We start from the raw sequence: 20,819 nt of genomic DNA, 5'->3' as shown, positions 1-20,819 counted from the left end.
TAATTGGATTTGCGTTGCCCAGGCATTTTTCATCCTGGCACATATTTGTGTGAATGCGTTTTTATAGGCATGAATATGGGCGATGTGGAAGGTGATCATGGACAATTCATCATGATTCCTTTTCCTATGTTCCTGAAATACTTTTATTAGGTCATTACAATTTCTTTTTTTGCCAAGTAGCTGCTCTTCATTCCCCCCCCCCCCCCAATCACCATCCAGAACACTGATTTGGGGTAAATTGAGCCCAACAAGAGATGACACAAATAAAGATGACAAAATGAAAAAACTAGGAGAGAACTAGATGACAGAGAATAAATGAGATTCTAATTTTTGTGTAAAGATTTTCACACAAAACTACACACTTAGCAAGCGACATCTGAACAAAAGACTGCTGGGGTCTTAGCCGTTCATGCATTACATCTTTGTTTTTTCCTTAGCTTGGTTGTGCAAAAGGTAGCAGTAACAACACGACATCGAGGGAATTGTGGTTTTAAAATCCCATCTCAGGTTACAAAAAAATAGAAGTCTTGCTTTATCCAGTACAAAATTCAGGACTACATACTGAAATAGTTCCAAAAAGCTGAAGACAACATGAGTGGCTCAGGCTATCCTCTCCCCCCCCCACAGAATTTGGCATTTGTTGTCAGGTCTGGAACTACCAATACTGCACTCCATGGTTCTGAAAGGTCTAGAGGCTTTATACATTCCATGCTATGGATGATGATAGCAAAGACAGCAAACTGGGGTATACATTTAGGCTTAGTTGACAAGTGTCACAGGAAAACTCCCATCCATATAAAGCTGCTTGAAAAAGGTACAGTATCCTGACAGGCAATAAGATGAAGATAGCCACACAACTAGCCATTCACCATATTTTACTGGTAAAGGTGCATATATTTGTTGAAATATTTCAGACGTTTGAGGTACAGTATTATGGGACACTTTTATGTTTTTGCCACAGACACAAAATGAACTGCTTTAGTATATCTGTTCCAATGCTGCAAGAAGAAAGCATCAAGTTTCCCTTTAAACACCATTTCCTATGAGGATGTCACAAGAGTTAGGAGAGAGGAAGTCTGGCCTTATCATTAGAATAATGGAACCAGGAGGCGAGTTCAAATCCTGCTTCTGCCACTGCTATTTGGGTAAAATCACCTTGTATCCTATTGCCTTAAATACTCAGATTGTGAACTCTGAGGCAAAGATTCCTTGTAACCATACGCTACTTGCTGTAAAGTGCTTTGATTTAGGATATTATATAAATGCCAAAACCATTGTTTCCATTCCACAGTTTTTACAGTGCAGAGAAGAATTTCAGATTCCATTAAGAAAACTGATTTTACAATCTTCTTCACACTACTTAGTGGGTAATGAATGAGGTTTTTGTGACTGATGATACAGAGGGTGATATCATTGAAGCTGACAGATATAAACAGCATAAGGTTGGAGGGGTGGAGTGGCTAGAAGGAAAGATTTTTTAAGATGGGGTGTTGTGGAGGGAAATGAATGTCAAAGAGAGCACGATGGAATTAATGGAAGTAATACTGCTTTTTTCATGGAAACCAATTCTTTAAAGTCATTTTCATTCTTTCTTTACTAGTAAAACATAGCAACAGTGTCAAGTAAAGAACAGTGATACAACATAATGGGCATTTCCAAGGTGCAACAAATCACAAGAAACCATTGATACCAATTATTCTAAATTTGATAATTATAATAGGAGACTAATCAACAATAAAGGTATGCATATATTGTATCATTTACTTTCTGGGAAAATGCTGGGTGTTCTATATTATTTGTCTCAGTCCAAAAGTAACAAATTCTATTCAATACTCTTACCAGCTGGCATGGCATAATTCACATTTTTAAGCAATTGTTGTTATAGCATCACAGTATGCTAAATAAATATGCACAAAGTTCAGTTAGCCAAACTCTGCATTTGCTAAGCATAGCGCACGCATGTTCATTTATGTCAGTACACAGAACACCACGGGACTTCAGCGGCCTGTTTTGGCAAAACAAATTACAGCTTTAGTAATAACAATTTCAAAATTGAAAGGCCTAAAAAGGAATTTCAAAAAGATCAAAAAACATTTATGAATCTGGGTTACATCATAACTATAAAAATCAGAATATAAAAACTACAGAGTCTCTTCTAAGAAAACTGCAGTTTAGTTCCAGAAAAAAAAATGTTTCTCTTTAATCCTTCTTTGGTCGCTTAGCTTTTGCAATGTTTTCCTGGCGTTTCTGTTTCTTTTTTTGCTCTCGTTCCTTAGCCTCAATCATTTTTGCCAGTTTCCATGACAGTACAGCACTTGCAAGGAACAGTGGAGTAAGGGCTAGAATCACCGTTGTAAGAAAACCATATGGGTCCTTTGCAGCCCATTCCACTATATATTCTGCCCAAGCCCTTATATCAATCATCTTCTAAGAAAACGTCCTGGGATGACCCCTGCATAAGATAAAAACAAAATCTATTATAATCCAACTGTAGGAACCTTCTCCAAAATAATGGCAATTACAAGCAGTCTAAATAAATTCTTAGCGGAGTTTCTTTCTGTATTAGTGCAACATTTACATCAGCAAAAATCCAGTCTACAGAAATCAAGCATTTTGTTAGATACTTAAAGCAGAAGGTTGTTTACATCTACTATAAAAATTCCCCAAGCAATGATAAAGGATCTAACTCAAACTATTTATGCTACTCATATTGGAAATTTATACATCAGAAAAGTCCAAATTAGCTAATCTAATTGGCCAGCTTAGGCTTTACCAACACAGAAGAAAGACCCAGATAGCCAGTGACATGCGAGTTGTGTAAATAATATATATTTGGATCCAAAGCACATGGGGTCACTTCATCACTGGAGATTCGGGCCTCTACTATATTAAATAATGAATGAAAATCAGGTTTTCACAAATATCAATTGTAGTAAAAAGGGATATAAAGCATGTTTTGAAACACTAAAGGTTATTTAGAACCGCCTGAACAAGATATTCAGAAGATGTGGGAGGCAGAACCAGTTTATACTCTGCTTCACCTCCAGTCCCACTCACTAACAGGTTGATTTTAAAACAAGTACTCTAGGATTAACTGCTTCACAATAGCCTTTCTAGGATGCTGTCTGCCTTCATGGACCTACTCAGGTGAACCAGGGGAGGATGGGCATCTGGGTAAAGCTAGAACATGTCTTTTACTATTGCATTCTGGGAGTTGCACTTCAGCCTTTTCATCTAGTGGCTGTGTTAGGGGGTGGGAGAGCCATATCTGTAATCCCCTCACCTGTTACCTACAGAGTGAAGGCAGGTGAGCTCTATACATGGGACAGGTCTAATGCAGCAGTTGAAAGGGGTCTAGGAAGTGAGGAAAGAATAGAAAATAAGAGGAATCCCATAGTCAACCATACTGATGCCTTCTGTGGCATGCTCCATTTGAGAAACTCTAGTGACTCAGACATCAGTGTAACCTACAAAGAAAGTCATCATTTATATAGAACCCATGCATGCAACATTCTAATGTAGTTTATCAATTTTTGTTTGCCACAACATGAGCTTTGTTAGTGAAACAGTTGTTTTGTACTGTGTTTTAACTGACAGACTCCAAATTGTTAAATCAAACATGTACATGCAACATGCTTATTTGCAGGACTCCTTTTGGCTTTTCTGGAGTTTCCCTGGAGACCGTGACAGACCCTGTGTGGGAGGGGCAGAGGGGATTGGGATGGTTCCTATGCTTGCTGGAGGGAATGATGATCTCCTTAGTACATGCTTACAGAAAACAAAAGACACCATAAGCATTGCATCACGAAACTTTTGGCCCCATTTGAAAAAAGGGATGTCTGTATGGACAGGTCCCCTTGCAAGTTCCCCCATAGGTATTTGGTGGGGGAAATCCATTACATGTATAGTACAGTTGCAAAGTGGTATATACTCAGGTTTTGCACTTGCACAGCTGACACTGCATGACTCCTCCAGCCTCTGAATTGTTTCCTCATGGTTAGTATTTTGGTCCAACAGCTTCTGCAGGCAGGGCCAGATTTAGGAAAGGGGGCAAGCAGGGCAATTGTCTAGGGTCTCAGCATCACAAAGGACTTTCTTGGCAAATCTGAAGAATTTTCAAGGGAAAAAAGGCCAGAGGTTGTGATGGGAAGAGCTGGAGATTCTTCCCCCTGAGGAAATGGATGGGAAAAGGAATGGAGGGAGATGAGATTCCTCCATTCGAAGGAAAAAAAGAGCACCTGGAGAAGAACTGGAGGAGACTGGGGAATCTTGACTATTGACTAAGTGAGAGGCTTGGATGGAAGGAAGAGAGGATCCGGAGGTCATGAGGCTATGAGTAGTCTTTGGGGTCAGGTTTGAGCAACCAGAAGGGAACTGGGGGATTTGCATGCTATATCCCAAAAGGTGTGGAGAGGAACGAGGGAAATAGTGAAGGATCGAAAAGATTTAATTTCTATTTAAGCATAGACTGGGAAGACTGTATTACTACTTTGGTTTTTAATAATAGAGTGTTGTTAGGACAGTGTATCCCATGAACTCAGAGTACACAGGAGCTAATGTTTTCCCTACACCAGGATGTATATAATGGTTGGTTCTAAAACCCAGAAATAAAAGTTGAGAATTGTGGTTATGCGTTGGAGTGGTATGACTGTTTGGGTAGATTTTATTTATGCCAGCACAGATACAGAAATAAAAGGATCAGATTCAGGGAGCGGAGAATGGCTGAGGCACTGCCTGACCAGTCAGAAATCAGTATTCTGCCTTCTCAAAAGGGTCCACGTCACCATCTGCATGACCTAAAAGTTAGAACCCACTAAGTAAGTAGAGAGCTTGACCCTTACCATAATGGGGCAGATCCTCTCATCATTTTATGGGCCCTGTGGTAGTGAAGTTACAACTGCAGTGCAGCAGAAAAAGAAATGGCATGTGTGGAGGTATCAAACAGACCCTAATATACCAGATGGTTGGTGCCTAATATAATACAAGCATGTTTTGAAAAAAAAAAAAAAATACGTTTTTGAAAAAATGTTGTAGCAGATCGGGTGGCCCATTACAATAGGGGCACACCATCAAGCTTGCTGATGCGTGTATTATATTAGGCACCAACCATCTCATATATTAGAGTCTAATTTGATATTTGCTATTGCATGCTTTTGCCTTTTGTTGGTGTCATTGTTTTTGGCAATTTTCTTGGCTCTTTTTTTTTGTGTTTTGATATGTGGAGGCATGTCATATATAGTCAGTAGGTAAAATATGGTAACTGTCTCATGAAATGCAAGTAGCATGTTGGAAATCTCACCACCGAGATCTTAAATGCAAACTAATTGCCCTGATTTCCCGGGAAGTCTTACAATTCTCTTTTTAAGAAGTGCTCAATCAGTCCCCGCATGAGGTTGTATTTCTATATTTTGCTGGGCTTGTATTGGTACTCCTTTAGTTAGCTAACATCCCTGCTCCTAAAATTGAGGAGACATATGTGGTACAGAATTTTAGTACTTCTATGCATTGTTGTCCTTATGCTGCCAATGTTATCCTCAATGAATCCTATGATGCTGGGTTGAAAATGTATTTCAGAGCACACAAATGAGACAGTGCGGCAACTGAAGAATGGGCAGGTGTTTTTGGCTTCATGCCATTATTTGCCCTGTCGTATCCCACAAGAATCAATGTGTTTTTCCCTGCTGCTTTCTATAGAGGATCAACCTCCCTTGAAAGAGACTTTACATGTCTAAAAAAATCAAGGTTATACACACTGTAATGATGCATTTCATGGCTTGTAGCCAGGTGGGAGCAACAGTACACAATAAGCAACCAAATGTCCGATCTTGCAGAGGTTTATTGTGTGCAAATATACGCAATAGAGCCCGACTCCAGCCGAGTTTCGCCCTCTTTCAGTAGGGCTGCATCAGGGGCTAAAACATACAATAAATGACATTAAAAATATAAAAATGAATAAAACTGATAAAAACATATAATAAACAAACATTTAAAATGAACATGTAAAATGAACATATAAAATGGTAACATGGGATTATATGCTTCACTATATGCCGTTAAGAATGTAAAATATTAAATGGTTAAACGTTAAGGGGATAATTTTGTAACAATCTGTCTAAATTTTTCAGTCAAATATAAAAGTTTAGTTCATCAGTTATTGATGGGATAAGTACAGGCATACTTTCCTTTGAAAATGATCCCACCATAATGATCTACACATAATTTGTGCACAGGATTATTTTAACAAAATTTCCACACACATCTTTGAAAATGCAAAAAGAATGTGTATAAGGGCTAACCCCTCCTTAACTACACCCCAAGGAATGTCTCTCCATACTGTGGGTAAAACTGATGCAACAGGCTATAATTGGAGAAATTTAGTCTTACCTATTAATTTCCTTTCCTCAAATCTCGTTAGACCAGTCCAGACAAGTGGATTTACTCCATCTACCAGCTGAGAGAGACAGAGAACCCACCATTTTCTCCCCCTGATATCTCTCACCATAAGGTAGGTGCAGACCAAGCGTTTGCCAGTACCTTTCTGTCAAAGCAATGAATCAAAATCCCTGCTCTAATAATGTCTGAACCTAAAACAGGCGAGAGGGAACTTCTAATAGTAATCCCTAAGAAGCAGAGAGATAAAAAAAAAAAAGGTAGCAGCAAAGTCAATGCTCTCCTTTAAGGAGAAAACTATAATCATTATGCTCCCTGAGGAAGCTTAGCCAAGAAGCGAGAGAGAGAGGCAAATACATTTAGGCAGCTGCTGTGGTCCCTGGAGGCTCCTTGACTGGTCTAGCAAGACTCAAGGAAAGAAAATTAACAAGTGAGATTAAAATGTTGCCTTCTTTATCATTCTGTTAGGCCAGTCCAGACTAGTGGGATTTCCCCAAGCAAAAACTAGCCTGGGTGGGAAAAAGACAAGACTGCTCTAAGAATGCCTACTCCGAACACAGCAACTGCTTTGGCTTATATGTCCAATCGGTAATGTTTAACGAAGGATGACCAAGTAGCTGCCTTACAGATATATCTTCTGCGGCCAAATCAAAGGATTCTGTCCAGGAAGATGACTGGGCCTCATGGAATGAGCACAAGGCACCCTCTGGTACTTATCAGCCCTTCAGAAAATACATCAAAGCAATCGTCTCCTTAATCCATCTGGCCTTCCGAAAGGGACGGCCTAGTCCTTACTTTATAAGCTTTTCTAATGGCCAGCTCTGCTTCTTGTTAAAATTGATACCTATTTTCCAATGCCGCTTTCTACTAATTATAGTTATTTATAGCCATCAATGTATACAAGTGCTGAAAAGAGTTGCTCAAATATGCAATACAAAGCAGAACTGAATAAATACATGTGAATTTTAGAAAGAAGTATGATCCTGGACTTCATGCTATTTTGAGTTGGCTGAACTAGTTATAAAGTTCATAGATAGTTTAGTTCTCAATCCTGTACTGGAGGCACACCTCATTTTCTTGTTTTGAGGACAGGCATAATGAATATGCATGGGAAATATTTACATACACTGGAGACCCAATATACACAAATGTCTCTCATGCATATTCATTGTGGAGATCCTGAAATCAAGATGTTCCTCCAAAGCAGGATGAGAACCACTGAAGTTTAGTTTACCTGAAATTTCATAATACTCTAACTACCAAAAGATAAAATTAGGAAATGTTGTAAATAGAGTTCTCTTGAAGTTTATTAATTTGCCAGGAGTACACTTGAAATTACACATACAGGACTTGATTCACGACCTGTGAAATTATGCTGCAGAGAGCAAATATCTCAAAGCAGATAACACAGAAATATTTGGGGATCCAAAAGATATTCATTGAGGCTGAAAAATATTTTGGTCACACAGGTAGGTGGTGGAGCCAACAAAAATGCTCCATTAATGCTATCTGCGCCACCCATGAATCAGACCAGGCAGGGTTATTCAACTACACATACAGCTTTTATTTTTATTTTTTATTTATTTTTATTTATTTATTTATAACTTTTATATACCGGCATTCGTAAAAAAAACATCATGTCGGTTTACAGACAACTGAGAAAGGAAATTACAATGATAGATGGAGGAAGGATAGGAAGTTAAAAGGTGACAACTTTACTGTAGAGCCAACGGGCGCCACAGTTATTAAATGAGATTACATGTGGTTAACCAGGTTGGACATAAATTAATTATATACAAGAGACGACAAAGTGGGGGGTAGCGCGGGGGTGGGGGATGAAGCGCATAGGGAGGCGGGGTGGGGTAGGAACGGTACAAGGGGGCAGGGGGTGGCGATGGGAAGGAGAGGTGGTGACTGAATATCAGGAAGCCATAATATGGATGGGGTGGTGAGGGAGGGAGGGTGTGTAGGGGGGCGGGGGACACTGTACTAGGGAGAGGGAAATAATGAGTGTTGAGGAGAAGTCAAATGCTAGGGTTGAGAGGCGTTGGGATAGGCCTGTTTAAATAACCAGGTCTTGATTCCTTTTTTGAATTGATTAAGTGAAGGTTCTAGTCGGAGCTCAGTGGGGAGGGAGTTCCAAAGGGTGGGGCCGGCGATGGAGAAGGCTCTCGCTCTGGTGTTTGTGAGGTGAGCAATTTTGAGTGAAGGGGTGTGGAGGGTGCCCGCAAGGGAGTTTCTGGTAGGACGGTTGGCCTGGTGGAAGTGTGGCATATCTTCGATCCAGGGGGAGTTATTTTTATATAGCGTGTTATGTATGATAGTGAGTGTTTTGTATTGAGAGCGATAGGTGATTGGTAGCCAGTGGAGGTTTTGTAATATGGGAGTAATATGATCAGTCTTTCTTGAGTTTGTAAGGATGCGAGCCATGGCATTTTGTAAGATTTGGAGGGGTTTGATTGTGGAAGCTGGAAGGCCTATTAGCAGTGAGTTGCAATAGTCAAGTTTTGATAGTATAGTGGTTTGCATAACAGTGCGGAAGTCATGTGCGTGGAGGAGAGGCTTAAGTTTTTTGAGGGTTTGGAGTTTATAGAAGCCCCCTTTTAGGAGCGATTTGATGTGGGATTTGAAGCTAAGTTGTGTATCTAAGATGGATTAGAAAGCACATGCAAGACGTGTGTTCTTTGGTTTTTGGTTTTTTTTTTAGTCTGCTTTTATTCCTTTACCAGAACCCATAGAAACATAGAAATGACGGCAGAAGACGACCAAACGGCCCATCCAGTCTGCCCAGCAAGCTACGCAGTTTATCCATTTTTTTTTATCTTCCCCCCCCCCCCCTTTTTTCTCCCCCTCCCCCGTCACTATTGGCTTCCAGCACCCTCCGGCCCCAATTCCCTTCCACCCCTCCACCAATGCAGAGAGCAGTGCCGTATTCACATCCCAATGAACATCCAGCTCAATCAGGGGTAGCAACTGCCGCAATAAACGGCCACACCCCTGCCCCATACTCTTACCCACCTCTGTTTTGTTTGTTTGTTTTTTGTTTTTTTGTTTTGGTTTTTTTGTTTTTTTGGAGATGGCAGCCCTCCAACCTTCCGCTCCGTGAAGGTGGAACACAAACCACTGGCATCCCGCTCCGTGAATGCCTCTGTGGCTACTGCCGCTCCGTGCAGTATTTTGCTGCCTGAAGGTGGAACAACTACTGGCCACTGGCATCCCGCTCCGTGAATGCCTCTGTGGCTACTGCCGCTCCGTGCAGTGTTTTACCACCTCCTCTATATTTACGCCCACTAGACTTGATGGATCCACAGTGTTTATCCCACGCCCCTTTGAAGTCTTTCACAGTTTTAGACTTCACCACTTCCTCCGGAAGGGCATTCCAGGCATCCACCACCCTTTCCGTGAAGAAATACTTCCTGACATTGGTTCTTAGTCTTCCTCCCCGGAGCCTCAGCTCGTGACCTCTGGTTCTGCTGATTTTTTTTCCGTCTGAAAAGGTTTGTCGTTGTCTTTGGATCATTAAAGTTTTTCAAGTATCTTAAAGTCTGAATCATATCACCCCTGCTCCTCCTTTCCTCCAGGGTGTACATATTTAGATTCTTCAATCTCTCCTCGTACGTCATCCGATGAAGATCCTCCACCTTCTTGGTCGCCCTTCTCTGTACCGCTTCCATCTTGTCTTTGTCTCTTTGTAGATACGGTCTCCAGAACTGAACACAGTACTCCAGGTGAGGCCTCACCAAGGACCTGTACAAGGGAATAATCACTTCCCTTTTCTTACTCGATATTCCTCTCTCTATGCAGCCCAGCATTCTTCTGGCTTTTGCTATCGCCTTGTCACATTGTTTCGCAGACTTCATATCATTAGACACTATCACCCCAAGGTCCCTCTCCTGCTCCGTGCACATCAGCCTTTCCCCCCCCCCCTCGAATACAGTTCATTCGGATTTCCACTCCCCATATGCATGACTTTGCACTTCTTGGCATTGAATCTCAGCTGCCATATCTTCGACCACTCTTCCAGTTTCCTTAAATCCCATCTCATTCTCTCCACTCCTTCCGGCGTGTCCACTCTGTTGCAGATCTTAGTGTCATCCGCAAAAAGACAAACCTTACCTTCTATCCCGTCCGCAATGTCGCTCACAAAGATATTGAACAGGACCGGTCCCAAAACCGATCCTTGCGGTACACCACTTAAAACCGCTCTCTCTTCAGAGAAAGTTCCGTTTACCATCACACATTGTCTTCTGTCCATCAACCAATTTGCAATCCAGGTCACCACCTCGGCCCTCACTCCTAAGCTTCTCGTTTTATTCACCAGTCTCCTGTGCGGAACCGTATCAAAAGCTTTGCTGAAATCCAAGTAGATGACATCGAGCGCTCTTCCTTGATCCTTAACCCCAAACATTTTCTCCTGCCAGATTCAGTGGTATCTTGAGGCAGAACTATTTGGAATGGGAGGAGGGAGAGGCCCCAACAGAAAGGCAAACTAGATATGGAGGGTAACAAGCCAAAGTGACATTTCTACACACTGCACCCACCCCTACAGCATGGACCCCTGCCTTTAAACTGGCTGTAAGAGACGGTACAAGAAAAAGTTCCAAGGGCCTTCTATGTAATATCCGTTAGCAGCATTCAACCAATTTTATAGGGGAGTGAAATCTGCAGTCTATACAGGCTAGGACAGAATCCCAACATATGGTGGTCTCTGCTCCTCAACTTCTATACAAACATACCCTACATTCACTGGAAGTCTGCCAACTGTGGGTGCCCAGAAGAACAAACATTACAAGGCATCATACCAAAAAAAAAAAAAAAAAAAAAAAATGTATCAGATCTGGTGTTCTCTCATTAAACAGCAAAACAAACTCCCTCCACTAGTAGGTGCACTTTAACAACATGAATCCCTGCCAAAGAGACACTTGGAACCTATGTAATAAACCTGCCATACCAGAACAGCACTAAATCCCAGGATTTAAACAGCAACTACCCTTCTCATGAAAAGGCAGCACTATAAAATTACATGGGGCCCTAGAACACCAAGAAATCTCCTGTGGGGAAAACTGTTTTCTATAAATCACAGAACTCACCTACACAACCAGCATAACATTGTTCCGTGCTACATATTACCTTCCCTTCCTATAAACACAAACCAGAAGTACACACATTCTAGACATGCAAAGTCTTTCCTACATACCCATCATTCATGCCTATACACTGCAAGGCTCCCAGATTTTCTAGACCTTATGCATACCAAATCACACAAATCTTGCAGCCATATACAAAAACTGCAAGTTTTCCATCACATGCACATATTGTAACCCTACTATAAACTGTTTACAATCTACCACTACCTCTCTCTCACTCACCCACTTCTACACCCATGACTCTCAGTCATAAGTCCAAACTCACTTTTTTCGCACCATACACATCTCAGAAACAAACACAGCTATAACTGAAAGAAATTACAACATACTACATTCATTCAGAAATTTAAAATGCTTACCATTACATTTACTGGATGTTGGAAATGGAGAAATTACTTACCTGATAATTTTGTTTTCCTTAGTGTAGACAGAATGTCCTTCCTCCTGAGTTAGTAAGGCTGAATCTATCCAGAGATGAATCAGAGGGTTATACAAATCAAACTTTTCTGTGCCACCCTGGAGCAATAAGAATTAGCCAGACCCAGTCCTCGAGAACTTTTTGCACCATTTTGGTGAACAATGAAATCTGTGGAAAAGCATACATGAGACCTGCATTCTAGCTGAGCAGAAAAGCATCCTGAGTGGATCCGAGTTTGCTAGGCAGCATGGAGCACAATCTTTCCACTTTTCTGTTTTCCTCTTACGTAAAGAGGTCCTATTGCTGGAAGTCCCCAAAAACTGAACAGTCTATTGGCAACTGATTGTAGGGACCACGCATATTAGCGAAATATTCTGCTGATGTGTTGAAAAAACCTGGAAGGTAGGTTACTTGCAGGACAACTTGATGTTTGCATGCCCATTTCCACATTTTTTTTTATCACCTCTTGGCAGAAGGTCCATGCATAACATGATTTCTTGGTTGTCAGATTGAATGAGAATGCTCTTTCTGTGGAGAAGATACATGACAGTTGCGAAAGTGTATCTGACTGCTCACAGCTCTAGGAGGATGATTTGAAATAGTTTAACCACCAAGTACCTTGAGTTTAGAAGGGGTCTGTGGGGGTTTCCCATCCTTTTGTGGAAGCGACCGTTGCCAATGCTACTTGGAGAGGAAGTAGACTGAGTGGCTCCTCATCTTAGATAATTTAAGGTTTCTTGCACCTGCAAAGCTCCTGTTTCATGCTTTGTGAGACATCTACAGAGATCATAAAGGGCTGAGTTAATTGGTCCCATAAAGAGTAGAAGCCCTACTGTAAGAGTCGCATGTGAAGAAGGGTCAGCAGAACCACATGAACTGCTGCTGCCGCCATGTGACCCAGAGCAACTAAAATGTCTCTGGTTGTTATATATATCAACTTCTGAATGTAAATCAACAAGTGATCCGAGGGTGTTCACCCTGTCTGATGGAATCTATCCATGCTCCTATAAATTCTGTTCTCTGGGTGGGAACTAGGATCGATTTTTCAAACTTCACCAGGAAACCTAATGACTATAGGAGCCGAATCAATGTTAGAACTGCTTCCCACACCACTGCCATCAGTAGCCAGACTAGAACTACAGGAAGACCTAGATGCCCTGATGACAGAGGTACGCTACTATTATATCTAGGAATTTGATAAAGGGAGTACTCGATACTGGTAATAAGAAGAGTCCACCACAAACTGTAGGTAAACTCACTGGGAGGGAGGGATGGGGATATAAGAACATAAAAAAATTGCCATGCTGGGTCAGACCAAGGGTCCACCAAGCCCAGCATCCTGTTTCCAACAGAGGCCAAAACCAGGCCACAAGAACCTGGCAATTACCCAAACACCAAGAAGATCCCATGCTACTGATGCAATTAATAGCAGTGGCTTTTCCCTAAGTAAACGATTAATAGCAGTTAATGGACTTTTCCTTCAAGAACTTATCCAAACTTTTTTTTAAAGCCAGCTACATTAATTGCACTAACCACATTCTCTGGCAACAAATTCCAGAGCTTAAGTGTGCTTTGAGTGAAAAAGAATTTTCTCCGATTAGTCTTAAATGTGCTACTTGCTAACTTCATGGAATGCCCCCTAGTCCTATGATCCGAAAGTGTAAATAACCAATTCACATGTATTCTTTCAAGACCTCTATCATATCCCCCCTCAGCCATCTCTTCTCCAAGCTGAACAGCCCTAACCTCTTCAGCCTTTCCTCATAGGGGAGCTGTTCCATCCCCTTTATCATCAGTTCATCTGACTCATCACCCCTTGGTATTTCCCCAAGATCCTCATTAGTAAAACACGGAAGCAAAGAATTTAGTCTTTCTACAATGGCCTTATCTTCCCTAAGAGCCCCTTTAACCCCTCGGTCATCTAATGGTCCAACCGACTCCCTCACAGGTTTCTTGCTTTGGATATATTTAAAAAAGCTTTTATTATGAGTTTTTGCCTCTATGGCCAACTTAATTTCAAATTCTCTCTTTACCTGTCTTATCAATGTTTTACAGTTAACTTGACAACGCTTAGGTTTTATCCTATTTTCTTCAGATGGATCCTACTTCCAATTTTTGAAGGATTTATTTTGGCTAAAATAGCCTCTTTCACGTCACCTTTTAACCATGACGGTAATTGTTTTGCCTTCCTTCCACCATTCTTAATGCGTGGAATACATATGGACTGTGTCTCTAGGATTGTATTTTTAAACAATGTCCATGCCTGTTGAACACTTAACCTTTGCAACTGCACCTTTGTTTTTTTCTATTTTCCTCATTTTATCAAAGTTTCCCTTTTGAAAGTTTGGTGTTACAGCTGTAGATTTACTTATTGTCCCCCTTCCAGTTATTAGTTTAAATTTGATTATGTTATGATCACTGTTGCCAAGTGGCCCCACCACCGTTACCTCTCTCACCAAATCGTGTGTTCCACTAAGAATTAAATCTAAAATAGCTCCCTCTCTTGGTTCCTGACCCAATTGCTCCATGAAGCAGTCATTTATTACATCCAGGAACTTTGTGTCTCTAGCGAATCCTGATGTTACATTTACCCAATTTTGGGGTAATTGAAATCTCCCATTATTATTGCACTGCCAAATTGGTTAGCTTCTCTGATTTCTCTTAGCATTTCATCATCTGTCTGACCATTTTGTCCAGGTCAAGGGTAGTATACGCCTATCACTATACTCTTACCCAACACACATGGGATTTCTACCCATATAGATTCTACTGAGCATTTACTCTCTTGTATGATCTTTATCCTGTTGGACTCTATACCCTCCCGGACATAAAGTGCCACACTCCCACCAAGTTGATCCTCCCTATCATTATGATATAATTTGTACCCTGATATAGCACTGTCCCATTGGTTATCCTCCTTCCACCAAGTCTCTGTGATGCCAATCTCATCATTTACTGCTATACACCAACTCTCCCATCTTACTTCTTAGGCTTCTGGCATACAGACATTTCAAAGTGTGTTTTTTTGTTTGTATTAAACAACCTGCTTTTCAGTTGTTAGGGATATTTAGAAATCATTAGCTTCGGTGATTTTTTAAATATAGGCACATGGACTACGTTTGCTTTTATTGGAATCTCTCTGTTGGGATGCCCTAACTCTCCTGTTTCATTAGTATCCTTCAAGGATACATTGCTCTGAACCATGCACTTCTGAGTGACTGTCAGCTTTCCCCCTTGTTCTAGTTTAAAAGCTGCTCTATCTCCTTTTTAAAAGTTAGTGCCAACAGCTTGGTTCCACTCTGGTTAAGGTGGAGCCCATCATTTCGGAAAAGTCTCCCCTTTCCCCAAAAGTTTCCCCAGTTCCTTACAAAACTGAATCCCTCTTCCCTGCACCATCTTCTCATCCACGCGTTGAAACTCTGTAACTCTGCCTGCCTCTGGAGACCTGCATGTGGAACAGGAAACATTTCAGAGAATGCCACCCTGTAGCTTCTGGATTTCAGCTTTCTACCTAAAATCCTGAATTTGTCTTCCAGAACCTCCCTCCCACATTTTCCTATGTCGTTGATACCCACATGTACCACGACAGCCGGCTCCTCCCCAGCACTATCTATAATCCTATCTAGGTGACACGTGAGGTCTGCCACCTTCGCACCAGGCAGTCCTCACGTCCATGAGCCACCCTGCTATCTACATTTCTAATAATAGAATCACCAACTATGATGGCCAGCCTAACCCTTCCCTCCTTGGCAGTAGCCCTGGGAGACTTGTCCTCAGTGCGTGAGGACAATACATCACCTGGAGAGCAGGTCCTTGCTACAGGATCACTTCCTGCTACACCAGGGTGTTCTCCTCCTACTGGGAGACCACTCTGATCCAAGGCAGTACGGAGGCTGCCAGACTGGATTTGGGACTTGGCTACTATGTCCCTGAAGGTTTCATCAATGTACCTCTGTCTGCCTCAGCTCCTCCAAGTCTGCTACTCTAGCCTCCCGAGATCAGACTCGTTCCCTGAGAGTCAGGAGCTCTTTGCACTGAGTGTACACATATAATCTCTCACCAGCAGGTAAAAAATCATACATGTGACACTCAATGCAAAAGACTGGAAAGCCCCCCCTCTTGCTGCTGGACTGCTGCCTTCATCTTAGTTTTATTGAGTTAGAATTAGAGTACTTTAAATTTACAGGTGAATTTACTAATTAATCAGCTAGTGTCCTACAAAGGGATGGTTAAACTTTCAATAAGGCCAGGTACAGTAGTATGATTTTTAATGAGAAAGTTTCTCTTGCCTAAAAATTAAGGGTTGAGTGGGTGGGAAAGATAGTTTATTCTAGTGTCTATCTCTGGCTTGTTTATTACCTCAGACACACAAACTCTAAAGAATATATCTCTCTATTTCACCTTTCACCAAACGTTTATAAGTCCAAAGATTTCCCAAAGCTATACTTACCAATCCTCTTTAACCAATCCTCTTTAATTGATCTTCACTCAGTTAATTGAAGGGTTTGTGATACTAGTCCTTTTCTACTGCAAAGGGTGCAGGTCCTCTGGAAGTTGGGTCTGTGGAATTCAATCCCTGGATCGCTTGCGGTGACCTCTGGACTCCTCTCCCAGGGGATGCTGGGAGCAGTATGCAGATGAGCCTTCCGGTCCTCTTCTACTTATGAGCATAAGTGTCCTTTAGATCCAGGGCACACATCCATTACCCCTTCCAGATGAAGGGTTAATTGTATGAAGGGAGTTCATTTTTAAATTTCTCCTGGAGCAGATTCTTAATTCAGACTTCTTAAATCCAGGATGGGTCTCAATCCCCCAGTTTTCCTGGGGGATCAGGAAAGAGCAAGAGTAGAACCCCTGGTCAAGCTGCTGGGATGGAACAAGTTCTATCACTCATTGACTGAGAAGTGACTCCACTTCCAGTTGGAATTGCGTTGCACAAGACTGATCCAAATTGAAGACTGAACAATGAGGAAACTTGGGGAGTCAGGAAAAATGTAAGCAGTATCCACACTCCACAAATTTGAGCACATAGCAATCTCTGGTAATCTTGCACCATTCCTCCAGGTATGGCTGGATCCTTCCTCCAACAATGGAGGATGGTTGTTGGATTTATAGGATAATCATAAACTTGGCCCTGGCTTAGGTTGGGCCTCTTGTGCCACTTTAGGTTGAAGGTGGTGTTCTCGTTGTCAACTTCAGGCTGGAAGCTGTTACTGTAGAGACAGGATCCAATACTTTTGAAACTACTGGAATGGGCTTCTCTAGAAGTATGGCCTTTTAAAAGCCTAGTTTGGCTGGCATGAAGTAGACTGTTGTTCTGAGCTGGTTCAGAGGGACTGGAGTGCTACATAATGCTCTTTCATTTGGGCAACTATTTTCCTGAGTTTAACTCTGAAGAGGTGATCTCCTAGGCAGGGGGAATCTGCTAGCTCAGTGGTTCTCAACCTTTTTTCTGTCGGGACACACCTGACAGATGGTTCTCACATGCGTGACACACTGACCCATGATCGTCACGAGGCTAGATGTAAAGTACAGTTTGCATACATGGGAACCCCCCTGACCCACAATAATGGATGTAAAGCAGAATTATGACATTCCCCATACAACTCACCCTACAAAAGATATTCTGGTTCTGGTGACATCTCAGTAACAGCAACTCAAACTCCTTCTACTTCCAGGCTCAATAGCCCTACTTATGAAAAGACAGCAGTTTACCACCAATGCATGTCCTCTTGAGAAAACACAACAAATAAGACTGATACAAACGCTTACATGCTAGTAAAATATCTCATCTCGGTAACAGACACAGAACCGACCTAACATACTCCCAGGATCTGTAGTAATGCACATAAACTAATCCGCACACAGTTACACCCGTATTATGGAATACACTCAAACAGGAGCAACCCTATCTATGCAAAGGCAACACTACAAATATTAAATCAGGCCCTAAAAACCAATACACCTCTTATTAGGAAAACAGAACTAGCAAGCAGCTATAGATCCCCACAAAGAAATAATTGTAAAACTATACTAATAAGCAGAATAAATGTTTCAAAACAGCTATGAACAGAATAACATCCAACAATTAAAAACGCAGAAAAACTATTAAAATTCTCCAAACACCAATAAAATATTTCAAAAAAGCAGACATCACATAATATTAAATAATTAAAATGGCAGTCAATCAAGAAAAATAAACTTTAAAAGCCACCTTTACTTATCCCCTCCAACAGCTCTCCTACTCCCCTTCCATGCAGGCCGTGGCACACACCAGAAGCAGCAGTAGTGTGTGTGTGTGTGTGTGTGTGAGTGAGTGAGTGAGTGAGTGAGTGAGTGAGTGAGTGAGTGAGTGAGTGAGTGAGTGAGTGAGTGAGTGAGTGAGTGAGTGAGTGAGTGAGTGAGTGAGTGAGTGAGTGAGTGAGTGAGAGAGAGAGAGAGAGAGAGAGAGAGAGAGAGAGAGAGAGAGAGAGAGAGAGAGCGAGAGAGAGAGAGAGAGAGAGAGAGAGAGAGAGAGAGAGAGAGAGAGAGAGACAGAGAAAGTGAGAAGCCCATTTATGTAAGTAGAACATGGGAGTGGGAAGCCTGTGTGTGTGTATGGCATGAGAGAAACTGTTCAGGAAGGTGACTGGTATGTGTGTGTGTCAAAGACTGGGAGATGATTGATATGTGAGAGACAGAAACTGGTCATGGGGGCATGACTGGTATGGTGTGTGTGTGTGAGAGACAGCAGTTTACTACCAATGCATGTCCTCTTGAGAAAACACAACAAATAAGACTGATACAAACGCTTACATGGTCCTCTTCCTTAGTGCCCATGTCTCTCACACAAACACCATACCAGTCATGCCCCCATGACCAGTTTCTGTCTCTCACATACCAATCATCTCCCAGTCTTTGACACACACACATACCAGTCACCTTCCTGAACAGTTTCTCTCATGCCATACACACACACAGGCTTCCCACTCCCATGTTCTACTTACATAAATGGGCTGCTCACTCTCATAATCACTTTCTCTGTCTCTCTCTCTCTCTCTCTCTCTCACACACACACACACACTCACCAGTCTCTCACTCCCATGCTTGTTTTCTCCACATGCACAGGCTTCTCATTCCCATAATCACTTTCTTTCTCTCACACACACACACACACCAGTCATCTGATCTCTCTCTTAAAATACACATACACACACAGGCTTCCCACTCCCATGTTCTCTTTCAGATATACAGGCTTCTCACTCTCATGCTCAGGCTTCTCATTTCCTGAATCACATTCTCTCTGACATTCTCTCTCTCACATTCACACACACTAGTCTCTTTCTCTCACACACAAAGTCACCTTACCAACCAGTCTCTCTCATGCATGCGCACACACACAGGCTTCCCACTCCCATGCTTTCTTTCACAACCCCCCCCCCCCTCCCACACACACACACACACCACCAGGCTTCTTACGCCCATGCTTTCTCACATACCCAGATTTCTCACTTCCATGCTTTTTCTCTCTCTCACTCACATCAGTCACCTCCCTGACTAATGTGTCTCTCTCACACACACACACACCAGTCATCTCTCTGAGCAGTCACTTTCATTGTCTCTCACATATATACACACACATCAGCTCTCTGACCAGTTTCTCTCAATCACAATCAATCACACACATGCTGGCTGCTTCTCTCTCTCACTTCCTCCCCCCCCCGAGCACAAATGGTAGCTGCAGCAGCCTCCTCCTCCAGCCCCCGCAGGCCAAGAAAGAAGAATCCCATCGGCCGCGGGAGGCTCATGCTGCTGTCTCCTTTTCCGATTACCGGCTGCTTCGATTGCTCAGGGGCCGATGCTGCTGCCGCCGCTATGTTTCCGCGCAGCATGGCTCTGTCTCCTTCCCGCACATCACTTCCTGTTCTGGGTCACGGGAAGAAGAAAAGGCCAGCCGCAGGTGCCAATGCTTCTTCTACCACCGCTGCCATTCCCACTGGGCTTGAACGTACTGATAGCCCGGTGGCAACGGCAGCAGGGAAGGAAGAGCAGCGGGAGACCGGGAGCACGCGACACACCTGCCAGTGCTTGGCGACACACTGGTGTGTCACGAAACACCGGTTGAGAAGCACTCTGCTAGCTTATCGTGGACATCATCCCGCAAGGTGCTGTCCCAAAACCAAGCCATCCGACATGCTCCTATTGAGGCCAATGAAAAGCAGGAGGTCATGTCAAAACGCTTTGTAGATGGACTGGATAGACTCTTCCATGTCTAGAAATGGTTGTGGATATGCTGAGGTGGTATCACCTAACTGAAGAAAAGGCTTCAGCTTTTGCATACAAATCATGTAAGTACTGAATCAATGTAACTGACAAACAGAAATCTGTGCAAGGAGCTTTCTTACCAAAACTGGGCAGTAACCTGAGATTCTTCCTGGTGGGACATTAGAAAATATTTTTGCATTGCTGTTTTAAGAGCTTACTCCACAACTATTGATTGATTAGATAGTTATACTACTCCGTATCCTGGTGATTTTTGCACTCTGTACTTGAGGTCGTTTCCTTGCTACTGGGGCACGGGAAAATTATGTCCTTCCACATTCTTGTTTTAATGCCTGTAAAATATCATCAAATGAAATGGCTGCTGGTTTTGATAGGGGTCTCTAGAATTTAAAGATGACCAAAGATCCTTGTCCTTTCTAACACCAATTCCGCATGCTATACCCAAATTGTCCAGAAATCTGGAATAAGAAAAGTCTTCTAGTGGTGCCGAGTATTCCAGAGGCTCAAGTAGGGAATCAGAGGGTATTCCCGTTGAACATTCTTCAGATGCAAAAGGAGACGAAACACTAGCCCAAGACCCCAGTGATCAATTTGGTGACAGA

General features: G+C 42.3%; 1 protein-coding gene across 4 annotated transcripts in view; it reads right to left on the bottom strand.

Moving 5' to 3' along the window:
• Positions 1 to 302: 302 nt before the first annotated feature.
• Positions 303 to 20,819, bottom strand: part of SMIM15 (small integral membrane protein 15) — a 39,988-nt gene continuing 19,471 nt past the window's right edge. For 2 of the 4 annotated variants that reach the window (XM_029576509.1, XM_029576492.1), the window contains one exon: positions 1,577 to 2,452. In XM_029576509.1, the coding sequence (XP_029432369.1) occupies positions 2,200 to 2,424 (225 nt within the window). In that variant the 5' untranslated portion in view covers positions 2,425 to 2,452 and the 3' untranslated portion in view covers positions 1,577 to 2,199. Of the gene's footprint in view, positions 2,453 to 5,753; positions 5,913 to 20,819 lie in introns of all 4 variants that reach the window. The other 2 variants (XM_029576502.1, XM_029576518.1) reach the window with 2 other exon arrangements.

The sequence above is a fragment of the Rhinatrema bivittatum genome, chromosome 1 (assembly GCF_901001135.1).
Source record: "Rhinatrema bivittatum chromosome 1, aRhiBiv1.1, whole genome shotgun sequence".
Taxonomy (NCBI): Eukaryota; Metazoa; Chordata; class Amphibia; order Gymnophiona; family Rhinatrematidae; genus Rhinatrema; species Rhinatrema bivittatum.
This window is presented reverse-complemented; position numbering and strand designations above follow the sequence as displayed.